Below are 20981 nucleotides of genomic sequence, written 5' to 3' on the forward strand. Positions count from 1 at the left end.
TGTTCTGAGCAGTTATGGCTACCACAAACATGGAGACAGTCTTTTATTATACAGTGGGCGCTTGGTATCCGCAGCTGTTTGGTTTTAGGATGACCTCCCCTCAATGGATACCAAAATCTGTGGATGCTCAAGGTCCAATATATACAAGGGTGTAGTAAAATGGTGCCCCTTACATAAAATGGCAAAATCAGGGGGGGGGGGGGGGGTTGGAATTTAATTTTTTTTTCAAGCTGTGGATGGTTGAAACTGTGGATGCAAAATCTGTGGATACGGAGAGCCGACCATAGATGAGTAGGTTAGTTACATTTCTGTCTAGACTTTCTTCTTATGAACTCAACGAAGTGTACATTGCTTTCCCCCCTCCACATTATCCTTACAACAACAACCCTGTGAGCGGGTCAGGTTTAGAGCGAGTAACTGGACCAAGGTCACACAGTAGCTAATGAGGGCTAGAACCCAGATCTCTCAAGTTCCAGTGAAGAACACGTAGAGAAACAATTAAAATAGAGATTATCCAGACAGGGGAAAAAATTGAAGTATTGAGACTTTCCACTTCTTTTTGTTTTGATTTTATTCAGATATACGTGGTTTTGCATCCACAATCTTTCTTGAAATATTTCACGCTCCTTTCTCCCTTGTGTTATCTCTTCTTCCCCTCTCATTGATCATGAGTGTGATATCTAGGACTTTATCAGACAAGGGGAATTGGAAGTATAATCCAATGACAATCTGAACACAATCATGGGGTTTAACATTATTGCGTGATAACCCACTACGCACAAATTCGGCCAATGGGAAGTCAGTCCGAACGCAATCATGTGGTTTTGCATTATTGCGTGATAGACTGCCACACGCAAATTTGGGCAATGGCATGCTATTTTCGGGCAATGGGGAGCCAGTTCGAATGCAATGTGTATTCACATAATTGCATGAAACTAGCGACTTTAAGTGAATGTGTTCTGGCCCCACTTTCTTTTCATTCAAATTTAAGAGAAATTCCTCCCATTTGATCAAATCCCTAGACTGTAGCTGCATCTACACTGCACTGCAGAAATAATCCAGTCTGACACCACTTTAACTGCCATGGCTCAATGGTATGGTGCCACACCAAACTACAATTCCCAGAAAACCATAGCATTGAGCCATGGCAGTTAAACCAGATTATTTCTGCAGTGCAGATGCAGCCTCAGGAAACATTTCAGAAACTCACTTTCACCAATTTCCACTGAGCCTTTTTTTTACTAGTCTTTCAGAACTTATAGTCAAAGTGTTAAAAGTGCTTTAGCAATATTACACTATTTAATCATAGGGATTATTTTCTTGTATTGCAAGCATTCCTCTTGCCCTCAGTTGATCACTGTTTGTCCTGAGAAATACTGCTGTTTCTTTGTGGTGGTCATCTTACCTAGCTAGCTTTGGGATAACAGAAACAAGCTGCCATGGAGAGATAAACTTCATTTTGGGAAAATCTGGTTTCATTTAAACTGACATGGAGAGTGGGATTAAAAAGTCCATGTAAATTCTGGAGTTCCTTGGGAATACTTCAGAATGGGGGAAATGTCATGTAGACTCCCCCCCCCCCCCAAAAAAAAAAAACCATAAATGGAAAGGACAGGAACAATACTAGGGATTTTTTTTCCTAGTCTGTCTTTCTGGATCTCTGAACATAGTGTCTCTGAACAAAATCACAGACCAGCACTCTAACCATTACACTATATTTGCTCTCCATTTATCTAGTATTATCAATGTGAGTGGTAATTTACAAAAATATAAGCGGACAGGTTCCTGCCCTGAGCAGCAGACAATCTGTAAAAAAGATTGAGATGATAGTAAATTAATATATAATCAATAAAAGTCAACTATCACTTACTAGTCGTAGTTCGGGGATGGAGCGGCCAAGAGTCCATTCTTGACTGTTTGCAACAGCCTCTGAGAAAGGCAAAACAAAATGAAACACCCGGTTAATATTAAATAATAAACACATGCTTAAAAATTATTAATTATAATTATAATTAAATCAATAATCATTTCAGTGGGTCAATATGGGTATGTGCATGTTATAGGTGATGGATGCTGGTGAGAAAACAGTGAATTGTCTATTGTGCAAGGCCACATAGTGGGTTTAGCTAAAATGTAAATTTCAAGTGGAGATTTGCTGGCTTACAGCCCACACTTTTAGGCATTGGGGTTCCCATTTGATGAAACTCAAAGCAAGCTGCTCTTCGTTTTGCAAGGTCACAGAGCTGAACATCCTGTCAGATCTTCATTATGAATTTTCTGAGGAAACAGGAAGTTTGGGGAGCGAAAACCCTATTGTGGTGGGCACAGCTGAGGCAGTGAGATGGGTGGGAGAGGAGATAGGAATACTGAGAAGAAAGGCAGAGATGAAGCTCCCCGCCACCCCATCCTCACGTACCATCAGCTGCTCTGTGAGAATACCTCCCTTCACTCTTCAGCTTTCCCACACCCAACAGTTGGTTCTTTGTGCTTCTTGGTGGGCAAAATGAAGAACTGGGAGGGCAGCTGCAAATGGGTGCGCACAAGAGTACAGTAAGCTTCAAGGGTCCCCCGGGACACAAAATGGCACAGCAACGAGATGCATCAGTCAGGGCATAAAGAGACAATTGAAGACAAAACGTGGGCAGCCTAGGATGCAGGAAGTGAGACTAGAAACAGGTGCTCTTGCTGACACCCTGGGAAAGTTGCTAGAGGACAGGACTGGAATATTTCAGCCACTTCAGCATCAGCTCTCAGTGTTTACATTGCCAGCTCTGAGCCTCACTGGGAGACTTCTTTCAGTTTCCAAGATAAAGATGCTAGAAGGATTGCAACCTTCGTTGTAGGTTCCAATATATTGCCCATCCTGGCACTTTTGCACTACGGGGACTGTGTGATAAGGAGGATGATGGGGCAATGAATATATGGGTGAATAGAAAAGATAAAGCATACAGGATGGCAAATACAGACAGATATTTTAATCAAGATAGATCTTTACCCTGTGTCTTCTTTTCTAAAAACATTTTTTTTTAAATTAAAGAGTGCCTCTGAACATAGAATGAGTGTTCCTTTTCTCATTATGGCTTGTCGTCACACTTGTGATGGAAGCAAGGCTCTGAAGTCAATGTTGATTCCAAGCAAATGTGATTTCTCACACCTTTTTAAACCAGGGGTAGGCAACCCTTTTGAGCTGGGGGCCGGGTTGCTGTCCCTCAGACAACTGGGGGGCCGAAGCCAAAAAATAAATAATTAAATAATTTTTAAAAAATTAAATAAATAAATAAAATGTAGGACAAAATTTTCAAATGGAGGGCGCTTTTTAAATAAAAAATGGAGGACACGTGAAAAAATTTGCTGATTTTTTTAAAAAGGTTAAGATAAATGCATGTTTCTGAGGCTTCTATAGACAATTGCCCCACCATGCCCCTTGCGCGAGACGCCAAAGGCCCCGGTGGCAATCGGTGGCAGGACCGGGCTGGGGCCGGTCTCAAGGCCTCACCGGGCCGCATCCAGCCCGTGGGCCGCAGGTTGTCTACCCCTGTTTTTAAACAGTCAACAGTCAGATAAACAGGAGGTATCTCTCTTTTTTAATGTAGGTTCATATGCATGTACTTAGATATTATTTCAGTGAAAATATATGTAATGCCAATTGTGTGTATGTGCATTCAGCTACTTTTGTATTTCTGCACATCTTCATGGTTGACATTTGTAGTTGATGAGGCACCCTTAAGAGCTCTCTGGCTGGGAATTCTAAAGGGTCCGCCCTGAACTGCAATTCCCTGATTCCATAGCATGTTGACATATCAGTTGAAGTGGCATTATAATGCTTATTGCCTAATGTGAAAGGGGCCTGATTTTTAAAATGTTATTAAAGAAAAAATTAACAAGAAATAAGAACAAATGAATTATACAAGACAAACAAACGTAGGCATAGAACGTGGATGTAGAAACAGCAGATTGCTTCCGTCCATTTGTGTCAGTTAAAAATGGAACAGAAAGTCATTTCATTCATACTCAGTTCATGCAATCTGTCCACAGAGTTCATTGGGTATTCATCAGGTTTAAAGAAAGAGTCAAGGGAGTTTATCAGACAAGGGAAATTGGAAGTATAATCCAATGGCAATCCGAGTGCAATCATGGGGTTTAACGTTATTGCATGATAGAATACTGCACACAATTTTGGGCAATGGGAAGCTATTTTCAGGCAATGGGAAGTCAGTTCGAACACAATTCGAATTCACGTAAATTCGCTGAACTAACGAATTCACGTGACTGCATTCTGGCCCCACTTTCTTTTCATTCGAAATTAAGAGAAATTCTTCTTGTGTGATAAACTCCAAGTTAAAACATGTCCTTCCAGAAGTCTAGTTGACCACTCAGTGGGTGAAGCTGCTGCAAATGTTTTATTTTTATAAAATAGTTTATTTATACACTGCCTTTCTTTCAGCATGGGATTTAAGGTGGTGTAAAGAATTTAAAAACACAGTACATAAAATACACAATACACACAGACACAAAGAAAGGGCCCTGTTGTCTCTCTCTGTCCCCCAGCTAATTTGAAGATTTCACTTAAGCTCAGCGGAAGAGGGAAGCTGAGGGGGTGGCATTTGACTTCATTATCTTCTATGATGATGTTGAGGAGGAGGATGGAGCCCTGGTGGCACAGTGATCAAATGCTGGTACTTCAGCCACTCGCTCACAGTCACAAGGTTGTGAGTTCGATACCAGCCAGGAGCTCCAGGGTCGCCTCAGCCTGGAATCCTTCTGAGGTCGCTAAAATGAGTACCCCGCTTGTTGGGAGCAATTAGTTTATAAATTTTAAACTGCTTAGAGACTGCTTAGTTCAGTATGAAGTGGTATAGAAATGCAGCTGCTATTGCTATTGCTATGGCTATGATGATATCCTGGCAATTTGACCCTACAAAACCTGTTTCCACTCCACCATTGTGTAACATGCAACAACAACCTTACTTCTGAGTACCATATCCATCTGTGTTGATCTCCCTAGTGGTGGCATGTCACGGCCTACCTGATGAAAGAACAACATGTACAGCTGGTACAGAAAACACCTTGGAGGGTTCTGCTGCCCACAGGAGAACGAGGCCATTACCATGACTGAGTTCTTGAGAACCCAGGTAGCTACAGGCAGAGAGCCATTTCATTTGAGGAAAGGATGTAAGAGTGGGTGGACGAGATAAATATCCATCACGACTGCAATTCTTCAACATTTCCAGTTTGGTCACTTGCACAGCTAGGGTGTGAATTTTTAAATTCACAAATAGAACTTGCATTTAAATGTGAAACTTTACCTCAAAATCTAAATGCTAAATATGCATGTTAATGATCATATGCTCCCAACTAATTATTATATGCCAATCCTCAAATTATGGACAGATACTGTTACCAATGTATGTCAGCCATTCATGAAATGCTAGCCATCAAATGTCGGAGGAAGAATGTCAACTTAAGATGTCAGATATCTGGTAAATATTCAACAAACTTTCAAGCATTCAAATAATTCAATATCCAGATTGACATCTGCGACTGGATTTGTTTCAGTTCTAGTGGTAACAAACCACTGTTTGGCAACCCAGTCACATCTGTTAATGGCCTGTTCACTGTCTTCATGTATATTTTACTATACATCCATACCTGATCTATAACCTGGAGGAACAGAACCACCATAAAATTCTCAGCATCACTTTGAAGGATGTTCAACAGATGACCAGCTAAAAGCAGGGCCAACCACACACATAACTGAGGTGAATGTTAACCTATATCTACCCCCTTATAGCAAGGGTCTCATTTCTAAAAACAGAACTGCCAAGGCTTAAGCATGATCAGAAATCAAACCCACTGGCTTGAAATCCTTTAATATGAAACATGTTCAAGATATTTGTAATTGTTTCAGAAGAGAAGGTGAAAGCAAAAGGACACACTCTATATGCTCAGAGGTGCTCTATTCGTTCTGAAGTTCAGGTGCCACAGCTGTGGCATGGAGAAAATGGTTATGAATCAGGCACAAGCATTAGCCTTGACAACTCATAACCATGGGGGACAATAAGAATCACCCTCTCTCAGAGAGAGACTTGAGAGGATGAATTCAAAGCAAGCTGGAGTAGTGTGAAATTACTGCAATGAATTCACAAAATCAATTGCCACCTGAGCCAGTTTCTCCCAGGATGCTGAGGTGGGTAGACAACTCTCACAGCCTTCTTCTCTCAGCAACTCCTTTTGTATTTGAATCTGAGTCTTGGCTTTAAGCTGTCTGACCAAAACAAGTCCTTCCCCTTGCGCACCTGAGCATCACAGATGAACACAGACAGTCATATACAAAACTTTGTCCTGGCATTTAGCATTAAAAGCCCAGCTCTGAGGAATAAGAATCGCATGACTCTTGAAATTCATTACATGGCTGCCTTTTGCAGCCATGAACTCACAAGAGGTAGAGTAGTCCATTTTGAAATCATTTTTTTGCTAGCTGTGCACTCCTCCTCACAAATGCTAACACTCCCAGTGACATATTGCCAGTGTTAAAATGGATGACATTCCTAGTGTTTGAGCCCTCTAATGTTTATTATCTCTCTCTGGAAAAGTGAAATGGTTTTGTTCATCATCCTGAAGTCTCACAGCGAGTCCAAAAGCCAGGATGGGGCCATTTTAAACAGATTAAGATTCCACCTCAACATTACGAAGAACTTTCTGACCGTAAGAGCTGTTGGACAGTGGAATGTTCTGCCTTAGAGAGTGGTGGAGTCTCCTTCTTTTGAGGATTTTAAACAGAGGCTGGATGGCCATCTGCCAAGAGTGCTTTGATTGTATGTTCCTGTATGGCAAGGGGTTAGACTTGATGCCCCTTGGGGTCTCTTCCAACTCTATGGAAACAAAACAAACAAAATGACCATTCAGGCTCACAAGTGTCCCTTTTTCAAATTGCTGTGGCCACTGAAACAGCTGCAGTGGCTCTCTCCCTCACACTCCCCAAAGCTGCGAGGAGAAAAATCATTACTGTCTGTGGCGCTTCAAACAGCCCTTTTGCCACCTGAGCCAGCTTCTCCTTGCATGCTGAGGTGGCAAACTTCACACAGCTCTCTCCTCACTGCAATTCCCCCTGAGTTTCAGTCTGAGCCCTGACTTTAAGGACTGTCTGTCCGAAACAAGTCCTCCCCTTGTGCACCTGAGCATCATAGACGAACACAGACAGTCATGTACAAAAGCACAGCTAACGCCTTTTCTCATTTTGTGTGTGTGAGAGTGTGTGTGTTACTATGAAACTGTTGCTTAGCAACAGTGCCCTGCACATCACCAAGGAAACCAGAAGGAAAAGAGGACACAGACAACGGCCCATGCTGGCTATTCACTACAGAGACCGAAAGGGCAATACTACAACTCACTTTGAAGCAATGCCGCCACCACCCTCATCTGACTAAACTACCCACCACACACTTGCTTACCTACTTTCCTTCCCTTTTGCCACCAAGGCTCTGGAGCTGTCATTCTCCTGGCAAACCTCTGAGCTGTACAAATGGCAGGAATCCAACAGGTGCAGCAGGATTAAATGTTCAAGGAAGAATCTGCACCTGCTGGATTTCTGCCTCATACAGCTACTAGAGGTACAGAAATCCTGTGCGTATGTGTTTTGTATGCCTTCCAGTCATTTCCGACTTACGGTGCCCCTATCATGTGGTTTTCTTGACAAGATTTGTTTAGAGGAGGCTTGACATTGCCTTCCCTTGACTTGCTCAATGTCACCCAGTGGGTTTCATGGCCAAGCTGGGAATTGAACCCTGATCTCCAGAGTCGTAATCCAACATTCAAGCCACTATGCCACACTGTCTCTCTAAATCTTACAGCACGCAAGTATCTCTGGGTGAATATGCTCCTCCCATTTTTTTTTAAAGGACTCTGAAAATATTCCATCAGCCAACCCAAGAATGTAACATTCACATTTAGGGCACAAAGCTCTTTACTTGTGACACCAGCATCCATCACTTATGCCACCTTACAAGGATGGCATTTCCCATTAGGTGACTTACTGCTAATAGTCCAGCTGAACATAAAAGCAAAACATCTGTCATTCAGATTTTAAAGCACACAATCCTTTCATGCATCCTTCAGCTAGAAAAACCATGTGTAAGGTATGCTTTAAGCAATATTCACACAAACACCTGACCATAGAGGTGGAAGGGATCTCACCATTCAGCCACTGAGACTGATGCCACTCCAGGTAAGCCTCTACTAAGCACCACTGTCAGGTGCTCATCTAAATGTTTTGTCCTTGTGTGGATCTGAACCAGCCAAAATCCTGACCATGGAGAATTCTTTAACTTCTTTCAGTGGAAAGTGAATAGATGCTAAAGCAAAAGGGAGGGAGGACTACCACTACCTTCACAGAGAACTCCTCTATTCCACCTGTTTGAATGTATGAATATTAACCAGAGCAGCAAGACTCTCCTGGGTCGCCTCTGTTCCTCTTCATGAAAAGGACTTCCACCAACCACATTGGAATTTACATGAAGGATTAGCCTCCCGTGAATTCCTAATGGGAAAAATGTAGGCAACGTACCATTTTGTATAAACAATACAAAAATCATGTACACCCTCCTGAACAACCCTCACAGAAATATTTCAAAATATTTGTGCTGTTCACATGGTTGCAGGCAGCCTCAGTCTCTAAGGAGCATGAGGCTTTGGCTCCCTACCACCACATTCTTTTTACTCTAACAAACTCAGATGTAACTTGGACATAAAGAACGTCACATTACTTGGTTTTATAAAACAGTTCAATATAATTAATCTAGTACCATCTGTAAACATGGCACTTTTTAGCATGGATGCTGGAAAACCAGGCTGCTCAGCCACCAAGGGGCCTAGGTGGTCATGATTAAGATAGTAAACCGTTTTAAAAACAAACTTTATTAGAAACATGGGACCCATCTAGGATTGCCAGAGTGATACTTGGAGTTGGCTCCTGTACCTTCAATGGTTGTGTAGAAGAAGGAATTTCAGGAAGCGTTCCTTGTCAGGCAACCAGAAAACAAGCAACACCTGCTGAAATTCTTTTTCTACACATCCATTTAGGGTAGAAGAGACATCTCCGGTTTTCAGTCTGGCAACCCTAAGTCCATCATTCTACATCTTTCTGCTGTTCTTTCTGATAACATCTGCTTTTATATAGTACAGTTGTCCCTCTGTTCTCGCAGACCTGAGTTCAACAGTCTTGCATATTCACAGAGGGGCAACCTCCGTTATTCTCAATGGGGTGTGCCCCCACAAGCATGTGCCCCATTCAAGCCTATGGGCTTGAATATCGGCGAGTTTCTCTTTTCGTGGGCTGGTCCAGAACAGATCCCCTGCAAAAACGGAGGGCCAACTGTACACATTATGACACTACCCTGTACATTTCTCTGCCTTAGAGCATCATACCTTCAGTGACGGGAACATCAAATGACCCAACCCAATGACACCACATTACTACTTCTACAAAATAAATATTATGTGAAAGAAGGGGAAGGAGGCATTCAACAGAAGCATGCTATCTTTTCTTCTAATATCTAGTCAGGCCTTTAGCCTAGCCTCCCCACAAGGACACCAGTCAGATTTCGTGGACCTTTATGAGTGACTGGCTTAACTTCTAAAAAGGATGCCACATGTTTGAACCTGGCTAAAGACATCTAACTACCTGAAAAGCATGATGACATCACCAATCCACACCAGTCTGGTACTAAAATGAGTAACATCTATCTTCAATAAAGTTATTATCTGCCTGCTGAAGCAAAATTTGCACATCTTTTGACTTTCTTCACACTGAGCTCCTTCAATGACTTCCTTCCAAATGACTTAATGTAGCTAGAAATGGCACAAAACTTTCTGCCTGAAGCAAAGGAGAAGACCACAATCACTCCTGTGCCACATACAGAGACTGACTGGACTGACAGTTGAATCTTGTTTAGCATTTTCTATTGCTCCCGAGGCTTGCAAATACCTGTAGGATAGGGTAGGCCGCAAACATACAATGGTTAATGGAGCAAACCAAGGAATTCCAAAAGAAAATCAGTATGTGCTTTATAGACTATAACAAAGCCTTTGACATAGACCATGGAAAGCTATGGAACACTCTTAAAGACATGGGAGTGCCACTACATTTAAGAGTTCTGATGAGTAATCTGTACTTAGGACAAGAGGCTAGGGTTAGAACAAAATATAGAGAAACAGAATGGCTCCCAGTTGGCAAAGGGGGTCAGACAAGGAAGTATTCTATCATCCTATCTGTTAAACATGTAGGCAGAAAATATCATATGAAGAGCAGGTTTGGATTCAGAAGGAGGAGGAACAACATCAACAATCAACATCAACAATCTAAGATAGGAGGATGACACCATACTACTAGCAGAAAACATCACAGACTTGGAACAATCACTAAGGAAGGACAAGGAAGAAAGTGCAATGGCAGACTTACTGATGAACATAAACAAAAATAATGACCCGAAAGGATCTATATAAATTCAGCCTAGATAATGGCAAAATAAAAATAGTTAAAGACTTTTCATACCTAGGATCAAATATTGATCGAAATGGAGATTGCAGTCAAGAAATAAGAAAATGACTAGGAATGGGATGGGTAGCCATGAACTAGGCAAGACCCTAAAGGGTAAAGATATACAACTGAGCACTCAAGAGTTGTCCAAGCTGCTGTATTCCTCATCCATGTACAGAGGTGAGAGCTGGACAGTGAAGAATGCTGACAGAAAGAAAATAAACTCATTTGAGATGGGGTGCTAGTGAAGAGTGCTGAGGATACCATGCATGGCCAAAAAGACAAATAAATGAGTCCTAGAACAGATCAAACTTTCCAGGAAGCAAAGATGATGAAACTGTAATTATTTGGCCACATCATGAGAAGGCATGATTCATTAGAAAATACTATAATGCTAGGAAAGGTAAAGGGAAGCAAAAAGAAAGGAAGACCACACACCAGATGCTTAGACTCATTCAGAGAGGCCACAAGCCTGAGACTGCAGGATCTAAGCAGAGTAGTTGAGGAAAGGGGGCCTTAGAGATGTCACATCCACATGGTCGCTATGAGTCGAGGCCAACTCAGGGCAGTTAACAACACCTGGTAGGCTGCAAATAATGCAGTTCTACCCTCCAGCATCTTGTTACTGCATCTGTCACTGGAGGTAGTGGAATTCAAAGATATAGCTGCGTTAGTCTGTAGAATCAGTATGTAAATTGATCTTGTAGCACCTTTGAGACTAACTGAAAGAAAAAAGTTGGCAGCATAAGCTTTCATAGACTTCAGTCTACTTCCTCAGATGTTTTACGAAGGTAGTGGACTGCCTGATAGTAGGGACAGCCCTTCTACTGGCCTCTTTTGTTATGAAAGTAAAAACCACTGAATGTGCCTTTATGACTGATGAATACCCCATGCTGATTCTGTGACCTTCTCCTTTGCCTCCAAATGCCTTTTCTTTTCATTTTACCTCAAATGTGTCTATTTTTATTTGTGAAATGCTTCTTTTGTCAGTGAATACTTTTAGAGTATCCTAGCCTCTGGCCAATACATTAAATAAATTTACTTTACTATACAAAGATGCAAGTCAGGGTTACCACAGCTATCTCTGTGACTGGAAAGGTGTGTGTGTGTGTGATTATTTTAGTTCCTGGGAATAAAGTGTAGGGCATACTACATGGGGACACATGAGGTCATATAGGGACAGATGGGACAGATTGACAGACAGGTATGTGTGAATGTGTATGCAGAGACAATACACATAGTAACTGCTGAGTCAAAGTCCATACAGATTCCTTTGCAAATAAAAGTTCTGGTGATGACAGGCCTGGATCTCCTCTCTGAGTAACTGCCTGAGGGTGACAGTGTTCTCTTATCACAGGCTGTTATGTAAGTAAGAAGTGTTAAGAAGTGGGCAGCATGTAAGGGAAGATGGCACCTTCTACCATTCCACACAAAACTGCAGCAGAACCTCTTCTATGGGTGGATCTCTAGGTTTAAATGCTGAAATAAGTCAGAATGTGGTCACATCTCACAGGGCAACATGAAGGAGCCTGAAGCTCCTTCATAGGCTGTGATAGGAAGATTCTCCAGTAGCTAGTGTATAAAGTATGGATGGAAATCATGCATGTTTCCAGATGCTGTTCAGACTGCAATTCCCAGCATTCCTCACTGTTGGGCTAGGACATGAAGTGGAACAACATCTGGAGAATACCCACCATTGCTATAAAATGATGTGTAATTTCAAAACTACAACTTTCTATTTGTTCAGTGATGGTCAATTTTCAAGGAAACATTTGCCTAACCTCCCCATATAGGTCCTGCTGATGTCCAGATACAAAAGATGTCAAGTTTAACTTCCACTGATCTTGTGAGTAAAGTCAAACAATGTTAGAGACAACTTTAAGGACCACTGAAAAACTACGCCTAAGCTTCTGTATGGTATCTTCAGTCTTTTTGCTCAGGAATGTATTTCTACACTTTCCCTATACAAAGAAAATTCTTATGAACCATGCTAGCATGAGGATTCTGAGGTTGGTAGTCCAAAAAAGTAACTTTTCCAGGCTCGGAACTAATATAAGAATACTCCAGAATTCTTTTCCTTTCTGCTTCCTAAACAGGTATTTCCTTCTGCCTTTCTGGAGATCAAGAGTCACCCCACACAAGGGGGTACATAAGATCCTACTCTTACAAGAACTACAGTGAACAAAGTCAACTAGTACATTGCTGAGTTCATACTCTCAAAGGTCTGTTTTGCCTAACCAAGGACCTCTTTGAGGTTTCCTAGAAATCAAAACAGCATGAACACAGCTCAATGTAGAAATGGTCCAAGCCATTTTTGACATCTGAGGTAGCATATCCAAACAGCAACCCCGTGGTAGAGAAAATACAGTTATGAAACCATGCCCTATGAGGTCTGACTTAGGAAGCTGGGTATATTTAGCCTGGAGAAGAGAAAGTTAAGGACCCTTAGAAGCTTCCCAGTTCTAAAAATGGCTGCCGAAGTGGCCTACAGGACCTGGGCTGGACCTGGGTGGTGATTCAGCGGTGATTCCTGTGTGATAACACCCAGCTTCCTCCCAAATTAGGATTGAATTCAGGAAAGGTAAGCCAGGGTTTTAACCCCATGCGATAGGTGACATGATAGCCCTGTTTAAATATTTGAAGGGTTGTCATACTGAAGATGGAGCAAGTTTGTTTTCTGCTGCTCCAGAGAACAGGACCTGCAGCAATAGATTCAAACTAGAGGAAAAGAGATTCCAGCTCAACATTAGGAAGACCTGCCTGACAATAAGAATACACTCCCCGGAGTATGGTAGAGTCTCCTTCTTGGGAGGTTTTTAAAGAGATGCTGTATGGCCATCTGTCAGGGTTGCTTTGATTGTGTCTTCCTACATGGCAGAGAGTTGGAGTGGATGGCCCTTGGGAGTCTCTTCCAGCTCTATGATTTCCCTGCTGTTGCTCTCTGTTCATCTGCCCTCTCAAAGTGAGAGAGTATCAACAAGAACTAGGAACAGAAGGAACAGCAGGAGCTGCCTCTATTCCTCTTGCCATTTCTCTCAGAGGAGGCCAAGAAAGTACAGCAAGTGAATGGGCCAGTGACAAGGAGGCAGTGGGCCTCTAGGGATATATTTGTGTACTTAGGGCATTTTCTTGTCCCTGCTATTCCCCCAAGCTTGGAACTAACAATGGTACAGCTTATAAATCTGCCACCCACCACTGCACGCAGCCTATCCCTACCCAAAAGCAGGGTCAGCACTGGTGCCATGCAGAGACTCTGCTGAGAACAAATGCATGTCAAGCAAATGCATGCCTGTCCCACTCTGTCAATGGGTGAGGGAAAGAGTTCAATGGGTGTGTCATGCATGCAGGTTTCTTTGAAAAAGAGAAAAATCCCAAACCCTACAGAGCAGTTTTACAGATGACTGGCAGCACAGTCAGTTGGGGATTAGATTGCCAATTTAGCCAGCTCCTCCTGCTGCCAACTGCATGCAAGGGAGATAATCTGTGGTAACCAAGAGGCAGATTATTTGGGGGGAAAATCCATAGAAAATGATCCAAGACACAAAGCTGAAACCAATTTCAACACCATACTGCTAGCTATAATAAAAAGGCAATACCCTGCGAGGCCTTCTCTCTATGCAAGGCTGCAGTATTCTATGGCTATTGGGGGAATAATTATCCTCTCAGCTACCTCTGGTCTCCTGCAGGCCAACAGGAATAAAATAGCCAGTTTCCAGCCCATCTTTTCTAGGTTCCTGGCAGCTCCTATAAATTAAATCACCCAAAGCAGAGCTATCAAAATGCCTCAAAAATCTGAACAAATTAAGGAAGATTGCCCTCCCTGCCCCCATTCAACTAGTTCCTGGCAGGTTTACTAATGATAAATGGAGAGAAAGCCAACCCCACTAAGAAATTATGGGTCTGCATCAAAATGTAAGAATTCTACAAAATCCCTATTAGACTGAAGCAAAAAAGACAATCTAATCCTGAATCCATTTTAATATAGTGTTGACCAAACGATTCCAATAACCCTCCCCTCTTGCTCAGCTCTGAAAAACAGATATTCAAAGACATGCTGCCTCTAAAACTGGAGTCTTCATTTAGTCATCATGGCAGACCCTCCTCCATGAATCCCTCTAATCCTGTGTAAAAGTCAGTGGTCATGACCACATTTGAGGGCAGCGCTTTTTATAAATAAACTTTATGCATCAGGAACATATACTTGTTCTGTCCTCTTCTTTCACTGGACATGCCTCTGAATTTGGTTTTTACTTTTGGATCAGGTGGCTACCTCTTGTTTTTTTTTTATTAGGTCACCTATGTTACTCTCTCTTCTCACATCATGGACATTATAAGCCAGCACTGGAAAGTAATGCATCCCAGTGAATGATATTATCTCTAAAGTGCTATATTTGAATGTAAGCATTACAATGTTGACTTCTTAAATAAAAATAACATGTAGTCAGGTAAAAAACATACATTCATAAACATAATCATATACATGGACACACAAAACCACATAGAGTGTAATCACTAATATTGGTTCATTACGCCCCAGTGTTGCTTGGAAGACGTCATTTTGGAGGATTTGGGGGCATCTTTTCCATTTTTAGGTGTATTTGAAAAACAATATACAAGGCAACAGAAAAGTAACTCTTTTGCAGAACAAACCAACAGCTTTCACTGTACAGCACAGCAGGGGTACCGTGGCCCTCCAGAAGTTGTTGGTATCTCCCATCAACCCCAGGCAGGCCAGTGATGAGGCATGATGGGATCTATAATTCATCAACATCCCCCACTTAGCAACAGAGTTGGAATCTGACAGTTTTGCCTTACTTCCTAAATAGAAAGGTGCCAGAGTCCTAACCCCACCATCCAATCAGAGAATTGTGCTGTTGAATGGACACATGGAGAGCAAAAAGCTTCTTTTGGCTATTTGGAGAGGTACACTTGTTTATTACTATTACTTCACCTATTCCATGGTGTGAAAAAGAGATACGGAGGTTGCGACAGGAGTCCCAATTAAGCCCCAGTAGACTTGCCTGTGAGGCCTTCCAAGACCCCAATGCTTGTTAATCTCTAGCCTCTGACTCACAGACCCACTGGGGAGCCAAGCACATTCTTCAACCTTGAGCCAGGGGCTTGGTGCGCATGTTCCAGTCGATTATGTGCGATGATTAGAGCCGACAGCTGCTAGTTGCCAGTTGTAGAGGCTCAGAAGTGTGATCTAGTGCTAGAGCACCCAAAACAAAGCACATTTTAAAATAAATCTTCCCTTTACGCACCCCCTCCCCATATTTCTTTCTGAGCTCACTGCATACTGATTCTCTGGGGCTGGTGGCTTTTTGAAATGTCAATCAGCCTGGATCAAAGGGAAAGCTGGAGAAGTCATTTTACACCCTTATAATTCCTCCTGATTAACACATCTGCTCAGACAGAGGTTTACCGCTGGGGAGAGAGAGGAGAGATGGAATCAGGGCATCAAAAGCAGCCTGGCACAGCTGTCTAGGGGATTCTGCTCATAGCACAGATCTAAGTGCTAGCTGGGAAATGGAGGAGGTGGGAGAGAGAAGCGTGTCATCTTTAATGCTTCAGCTGGGGTTCAGACACCCAGACTCTCTGTTGAACCATGAAACATATTCCCCTACACTTCCACAGGTAGCTAAGAGACAGAAGAAGGGAGGGAGGGAGGCAGCGAGGGAATGAAGCCAGGGATGGACATGTAATGTTGTTGACTGCCAGGTAACACATCTCAAGGTGAAAAATAAATGGACCCAATTCTGCACCCACTGCCTTAAGATTCTAATCAATTGATCTTGAATATATATGAAAACTGTTGAGTGAAAACGTTTGCCAGAAGATTTCAGCATTAGAAAAGGAGGGACATTTTGCTTTAGGAGAGTTTCACCAGATCCATAGGGTGTTTCTACCCCTTGGACTTCAGCTGGTTGGACCCACATTCCCAAACAATTCCCATGTCCCTCAAACTTTCCATGACAAAAACAAACAAACACAAACAAACAAAAAACTTCTGCCTGAACCAGGCCAATCATGCCCCCCAAAGTCCTAAACCAGCTTTTTTTGAGGAGGAGGGAAGAAGTAATTCATGGCAGGAAGTCATTCTGTGAAAACAAGAACAAAACTAATGATATTTTGGGCCTTTAATGGGGAAGGCAATAACCTTCAAATGGCCAATCACACTCATAGATGCCTCTGCAGATGAGATTAGTGATTTTTCACACCCTATTTTTTTTTAGTTTAGGTCCAGGTGCCACACTGGGGGGGGGGGGTGTCCTTGGGGGCTGCATATGTTTTAGGAATACCTTCCCAAATTTTTAAATGTACACCAAAAGGGGGGAAAACATGGATACTTCATCATTCAGCTATTCTCACCAAGCAGCTGTGACTAGCTACAGCTTTTTACTTAATGTCTCACCTATGTCAAAGACCCAGGTTTTCCTGATTAATGTGTCAAATGGTCCTGACTGTCCCATCTTTTAAAAAATAAATAAATAAAAGGACATAGCATTATTGAACAAGGAACAGTAGCCACCTACCACTATTCCCTATTTTATTCAGCACTTTTAATTTACACAGTGCTTCACAATCCTTGATATATTCTCTCAAAGAAATTACAAAGTGGCTCACTTACTTCTGTTTTACTAACTGGAAACAAAGATTGGGGGGACAAAGAGTCTCTCGGGGTCACCAAAATCCAAGACATGTGACTTGAACCTAGGTCTCCCCGCATCCAAGTCCCCAGATGCAAGTTTAATCAACTGTCCCCTGGGTCCACAGACCTGCTGGTGAAAAGCTCATGACCTCCCAGTGTGGGTTATAATGTCACAGTGAGGCAGTTTGTGACATAACAAGCAAGACTGATCTTATGGTATGAAATGGTTGTTTAAGGTAAAGAAAGAGACTAATCCTAATGATCAAACAGTTGGAGCAACTCCCTTAAGAGGAAGGCTTGGAGGGACTAGGGGAGAAAAAGGTGAGCAAGAAGGACAGGACTCAATAGAAGTGTATACAGATAAGAACAGGATGATGGAAATAGATGGGAGATGTTTCTCTCTCCCTTTCTCAGAATACTAGAACCAGGCACCATCCAATGGAGCCAACACAAGTATTTCTTCACACCATGCACGGTTCTGCTGTGGAATTTGTGCCCGAAAGGTGCAGTGAAAGCAACCAATATGTACAGAGATCTTGTAGCACCTTTCAGAATAACTGAAATAAAGAGACTGGCAGCATGAGCTATCATAGACACCAACTCATCCTTTAAAAGAAGATTAGATAACCTCGTGGAGAACAAAATTATGGAGGGCTACTAGTCAAATGCTGCTTCCAGAATCAGAGGCTGTATTACACTGTAATATCAGTTGCTGAACAACACCAGTGAGAAGGTGCTGTTGTGCTCATGTCCTGCTTTCGGAGCATCTGTCTAATTCCACACAACTCTTCCAGAGTACATGCCACTTTCATGGGTGCACCCCATAGTTGTGCCTGAGCCAAGGGCCTGTAATTTTACAAAAGATTGCTGTTGACTGAGTTCCCATTAAATACCATGAATCTTATTTCCCAGAGTGCATGGGCAATCAAATGGTCTTGATCTGATACATATGAAGCAAGTAGATTTCAATATAGTTTTTTTTAAACTAAAGAGGGTCAGACTAAATGGCTTCAGCGGCTCCCTAGTCATATCGGCAAAACAATTTTCCAACAAGAGAATACAACTGGATGGGAGATTAAAATGGCTCAGTTTGCTTGGCTCAGCTCCTTAGCAGAACTGACTTAACCTCTTTTTAGCCCTGGGGAAGGAATCTACACTCTTCTCAGGCAGAAACAGTGACTATAAGCATGACAGGTACTTTGCCGAGAAGAGACGTTTGATGGGTACTTACAAAACCAGAGTGAGGGAAGAATAGTGGACAGGCAGAAGCAGTTATCAACTCAGGAGGCAACCATGTGTAGAACACACCTCATTCTCAATCACTGGAGTGTGTACAGATCTCTATTGTGGAGTACTTCAGGAGCAGGCAGATGGTATATTTGGATTTCCTGGTATTTCATGGGTACCAATGGAGTTCCATCCCTCCCCCATTTTAACTTCAACCCTGAGCTGTGCATTTTAAGTAACAACCAAATAGGGGGAGGAGATTTTAAACTTCCCCTACTATCCCCCCCCCCCCAAATCTGGATTTCAGACATGCATGCTATGCTAAAGTTATGTAATGACCTCCTTTTAGAGGCCCAATCAGCACTGATTCTGGGCTCATTTCAACACCAAACTCAACTCTTCACCAAATCTTGGTGACCTGAGATTATGGCCTGATCAGGTTGTGAAGTGAACACAGATTTACGTTGTCTTAAATTCTTTTGTTGTCTGTCCCCCTGCCCTAAAATCTTCTGATACAGGATGGGATGAATATTTTAATAAAAAGCAAATGAAAAATAAAGTTTTAGAATGGAGATGAAACCACACACTCTGTGTTTAATGATGTAGTCTGACTCTCAGCTATACCAAGGACTAAGCAAAAGCAAAATTCTGCACCAAGCCAATCCATATTTTACAACATGCATAAATTAAGAAAAGTTATGTGCACATATCTGCATATTTTGCGTGATATATTCAGCTTCAAGGAATCATGGGGTTGGATAAAGTTGTGGAAATCCTACTTAGCTCCTCCTCTGGCTTCAAAGATTTTGTCACATTTATTTATTTAAAGCATTTTTATCCTGCTCTTCAGCCAAAAAGTCTCCTAGAGCAGCTTACATTCAACCAATAAGACAGTCCTCTGCCTATAAGCTTATAATCTAAATGACACACCAGAAATGAAAAAAGGTTAGAGGAAGAAGGAAGAAGCACCAGTTCTTAAAGTTAAATAGAATGGAAAATAAGTGCTCCAATGCAATGCTCCACACCTTGTCTACAAACTCCCTGGTTCCTCTTTGCAGCCAAAAAAACCTAGGAAATAATGAAACCTAAAATGCTCAGGTTTCTGAATTCTGTGTCCTTTACCAAACTCCATGCTTGTGTAGAATGACTGCATAAGCACCAGAACTCTGGCCAGAGACATTGTCATAACTTGTGGACATTACCTCCAAGGTATGGTTAAGAAAGCTTCACTTTGGATCAGAGCAATGTCTGAACCTACTAACAATGGTTTGCAATCAGAATGCACAGAATGCACAGTTGGAAAAGAATCTGCAAATCATAGTGCATGTTAATGACAGTATCTAAATTATTCATTCAGACAATGGACTAAATCCAATTGTTAGAAGAGCAGACGCACTGAAGCAATGGGATTAGCAAATGTCTTATCTTTCCACTACTGATTCAGTGAGTCAACTGTAGCTGGAACTAGCAACTGGTTTTAGGCCCAAGGGATAGCAATTGTGTGGCTCCAGATGTTGCTGTACTACAACTCTCAGTAGCTGGTATGGCTGATGATGGAAAATGCTAGGTGTTACAATCCAACAGAGGGTCACACAATATCCACCCTGAGACACTGCTTCATCTTCAAAGGGCTCCCCACCCTAAAAATGGGCATTTCTGTTGTGTGTCTTCAAGTCATTTCCAGCTTATAGCAAACCTAAGACCCTATCATGGGATTTTCTTGGCAAGATTTGTTCAGAGGAGGTTTGCTATTGCCTTCCTCTGAGGCTGAGAACATGTGACTTACCCAAGGTCACCCAGTGGGTTTCATAGCCAAGCTGGGAATTGAACTCTAGTCTCCAGAGTCATAGACCAATGCTCAAACCACCACACTATGCTGACATGCATAGATTTTAAAGAAGAAAATAGAAGGAAGCAAGCTGTTCTAAACCCAAGACTACTGTATATAAGAAAACTCACCCAACCTCAGATTAGTGCAAACAATGGGGAGTATCTACTACTGGCATGCCTGTTTCACAAGTTGAATTCTTGCTTGTGTGATCTGCCCAGCAGTCATTGTGCCAGAGATGTCAGCAAACCACCGTGTTTTTTGGAACATAATCTTATCCCTCTTTGAAAGGTACTCTTATTCTGTTGCCTGCCATGTCAGACACTGAACTTTACTAAATAATGTTGGATCATAGTTTGGTCAAAAAGTGGCATCACAACTATTCATGTAATCAGTTCTGTACACTGAATGGAGGAGTAGATAGCTTCAGTGGGTTTCAGTTCACTAGACTTCTTGCCACCTATAACCATTTCTCAGTCCCCAAAAGTATTTTTCAAATATTTAAAAGCTTTCTTTTAGAGGGAGGTGAAGGGAGGACAGACAGACATATAAATGGTAGGTATCACCTATTTAAAAGGCAGGTTGCTCACTTGGTGCCCAAGGGATCAGAGAAGGTTGAGGTTGATGAGCCTGTCTGGTGTGGATCTGACTTCCAGATATCTATGCTGCACAGTTGGTTCACATTGTGCATTATGATCCCACTGTGACCTTACTTATAGTGCTATTTCTGTCTTCACCCA

General features: G+C 42.1%; 1 protein-coding gene across 2 annotated transcripts in view; it reads right to left on the minus strand.

Moving 5' to 3' along the window:
• Nucleotides 1–20981, minus strand: part of LOC149322693 (arf-GAP with GTPase, ANK repeat and PH domain-containing protein 1-like) — an 88161-nt gene that overhangs the window by 36179 nt on the left and 31001 nt on the right. For both annotated transcript variants that reach the window (XM_089481679.1, XM_089481678.1), the window contains exon 2: nucleotides 1871–1929. In XM_089481679.1, coding sequence (XP_089337805.1) covers nucleotides 1871–1929 — 59 coding nt within the window. The remainder of the gene's footprint in view (nucleotides 1–1870; nucleotides 1930–20981) is intronic.

This window comes from Sceloporus occidentalis, unplaced genomic scaffold (assembly GCF_023333645.1).
Source record: "Sceloporus occidentalis isolate IW3139 unplaced genomic scaffold, rSceOcc1.0.p SCAF_1, whole genome shotgun sequence".
NCBI lineage: Eukaryota > Metazoa > Chordata > Lepidosauria > Squamata > Phrynosomatidae > Sceloporus > Sceloporus occidentalis.